This window comes from Otolemur garnettii, unplaced genomic scaffold, assembly GCF_000181295.1.
Source record: "Otolemur garnettii isolate 467f Iridium unplaced genomic scaffold, OtoGar3 scaffold00022, whole genome shotgun sequence".
Lineage (NCBI taxonomy): Eukaryota > Metazoa > Chordata > Mammalia > Primates > Galagidae > Otolemur > Otolemur garnettii.
Genome location: NW_003852417.1, coordinates 1,559,542 through 1,561,637, shown reverse-complemented (window position 1 = coordinate 1,561,637; position 2,096 = coordinate 1,559,542). Strand labels below are relative to the sequence as shown.

The 2,096-nt window shown below is 41.5% G+C and overlaps 1 protein-coding gene across 1 annotated transcript in view; it reads left to right on the top strand.

The window, feature by feature from the left end:
- MBOAT2 (membrane bound O-acyltransferase domain containing 2) overlaps positions 1–2,096 on the top strand; it is a 127,470-nt gene that overhangs the window by 111,724 nt on the left and 13,650 nt on the right. Inside the window, exon 9 of the mRNA XM_003787377.2 lies at positions 1,796–1,899. Within this exon, the coding sequence (XP_003787425.1) occupies positions 1,796–1,899 (104 nt within the window). The remainder of the gene's footprint in view (positions 1–1,795; positions 1,900–2,096) is intronic.

Here is a 2,096-nt window from a genome sequence, read left to right as displayed (position 1 = left end):
GACTTTTTAAATTTTTGACACAGGGTCTTGCTGTTTTACCTAGGCTAGAGTGCAGTGGCATCATCATAGCTACTGTAGCCTCACACTTCAGGACTCAACAATCCTATTGCCAGCCTTGTGAGTAGCTGGGACTTATAGGCATGTGCCATCATGCCCAGCTAATTTTTTTCTGTTTTTAACAGAGGCAAGCTCTGTTGCCTAAGGTGGTTTCAAACCCTAGGTTCAAGTGATTCTCCTAGCCCCCACTGACTTCTTGGTCCTCAAATTGGAATTTAATGATCTTTGGAAGTCCAAAAATATGTTTTTGGGAATCTAAGAGTTTGCAAATTCTTTAATTTCATTTTTGCATTTTGATGATCATTTTAAAAAGAACAATGTAAGTATCTTCTGGGTCCTGTGGATGCTTACCTTGCTGATGTCAGTGTCCACATATGCATTTCTAAGTTTTGGTGATACTGAGCAGCTACCTAGACTGTGTAGGATTTAATTTGTTAATTCATGCTTTCTCAAAAAAGGAATCAGAGCTCTAGGTCTCCTCATTCCTGTGGCTCTGCCCTCTTTTCTTCACCAGTTCTCAAAATGATTTCTTGAGATATGAGTAGTTTTTTCCCTTTAACTCAAGTTTTAAAAACATTGTCTTAGCCATGTAGGGACAGTTTAAGATTTAAATTGATGTTAATGGTCAGTTGTTAGAATCACACATTATTAAATTTACCTTCATATTAATGGCAACTTGATAGCTCTCTCGGGAGTTGGGTTCCCTGAGGGAACAAGTGAGCTGTTGATGAGAGTTGGGGGGACAGGTACATGGAACCTTGATTTCCCCAGGGCATCACTGTTGACCACACCCTGGGTCAGTCAGAGATGGGACATGGTGGCAGCCGCAGGGAGAAAGGTGTTCTCTGGCCACTGTTGGGGGCAGGGGCTGTACCCCATATTGTTAATAGATTTGATTTTTAATTCTCTTGAACATGAATTCTACTGTATTGATAGGATTATCTTAAAGGCTCATATTTATTTGACCAAAGTCTGCTGACCTCATTAAACCTGACAAGGGGATGAATCTTGCTTGTTTATTCCTTTTTCCCCAAGGTGTGATCTGTTAAAGTCTTGTTTGATGTACTCAGAGCCGCTAATAAGCCATGAAACAATTTAGGGTACATGTCCATGTAAGCGTGTTATTTTGCTGGATTTTGCTGGATTTAAATTTATTTTTTGGTCATGACACAGATAGCATCAATTATAAACACTTTTTCAGTTGATTAGAAAAGGGCTCATTTGAGGTAGAAACTTCCTTTGCGGCTTAATACATCAGATATATAGAGTAAAATTGGCTGATCGAACATAGTAGTTAAAAGGATTAGAAAATAAATTCTGGATGCATATACATAAAGTGGGTTCTAGTGGGCCAATAAAGAAAAAATTAAAAGGAAAATATTATGCCTCAGGCAGCGCCTGTGGCTCAGTGGGTGGGGCACCATCCCTATATACCGAGGTGGAGGGTTTAATCCCTGCCCCAGCTGTACTGCAACAGAGCACTAGCTGGGCATTGTAGCAGGCGCCTGTATTCCCAGCTACTTGAGATGCTGAGGCAAGAAAATTGCTTGAGCCCAGGAGTTTGAGGTTGCTGTGAGCTGTGACAGCACAGCACTCTACTGAGGGTGACAAAGTAAGACTCTGTGCCAAAAAAACATAAAAATTAAAAAATAACATATAGTAACACACACCTTCTTGGAGAATATGGTAGATCCTTAACAGAGGTTCTTAATCCTGTTTTTTTTTTTCTTTACTACAGCTGATGCTATTAATAATGCCGCAGGCTTTGGTTTCAGAGGATATGACAAAAATGGAGAAGCTCGTTGGGACTTAATTTCCAATTTGAGAATTCAGCAAATAGAGGTTGGTAGTAAATCATTAAGAAGTTAGGCTCGGCGCCTGTGGCTCAAGTGGCTAAGGTGCCAGCCACATACACTTAAGGTGGCGGGTTCGAATCCAGTCCGGGCCTGCCGAACAACAATGATGGCTGCAACCAAAAAATAGCCGGGCGTTGTGGCGGGTGCCTGTGGTCCCAGCTACTTGGGAGGCAGAGGCAGGAG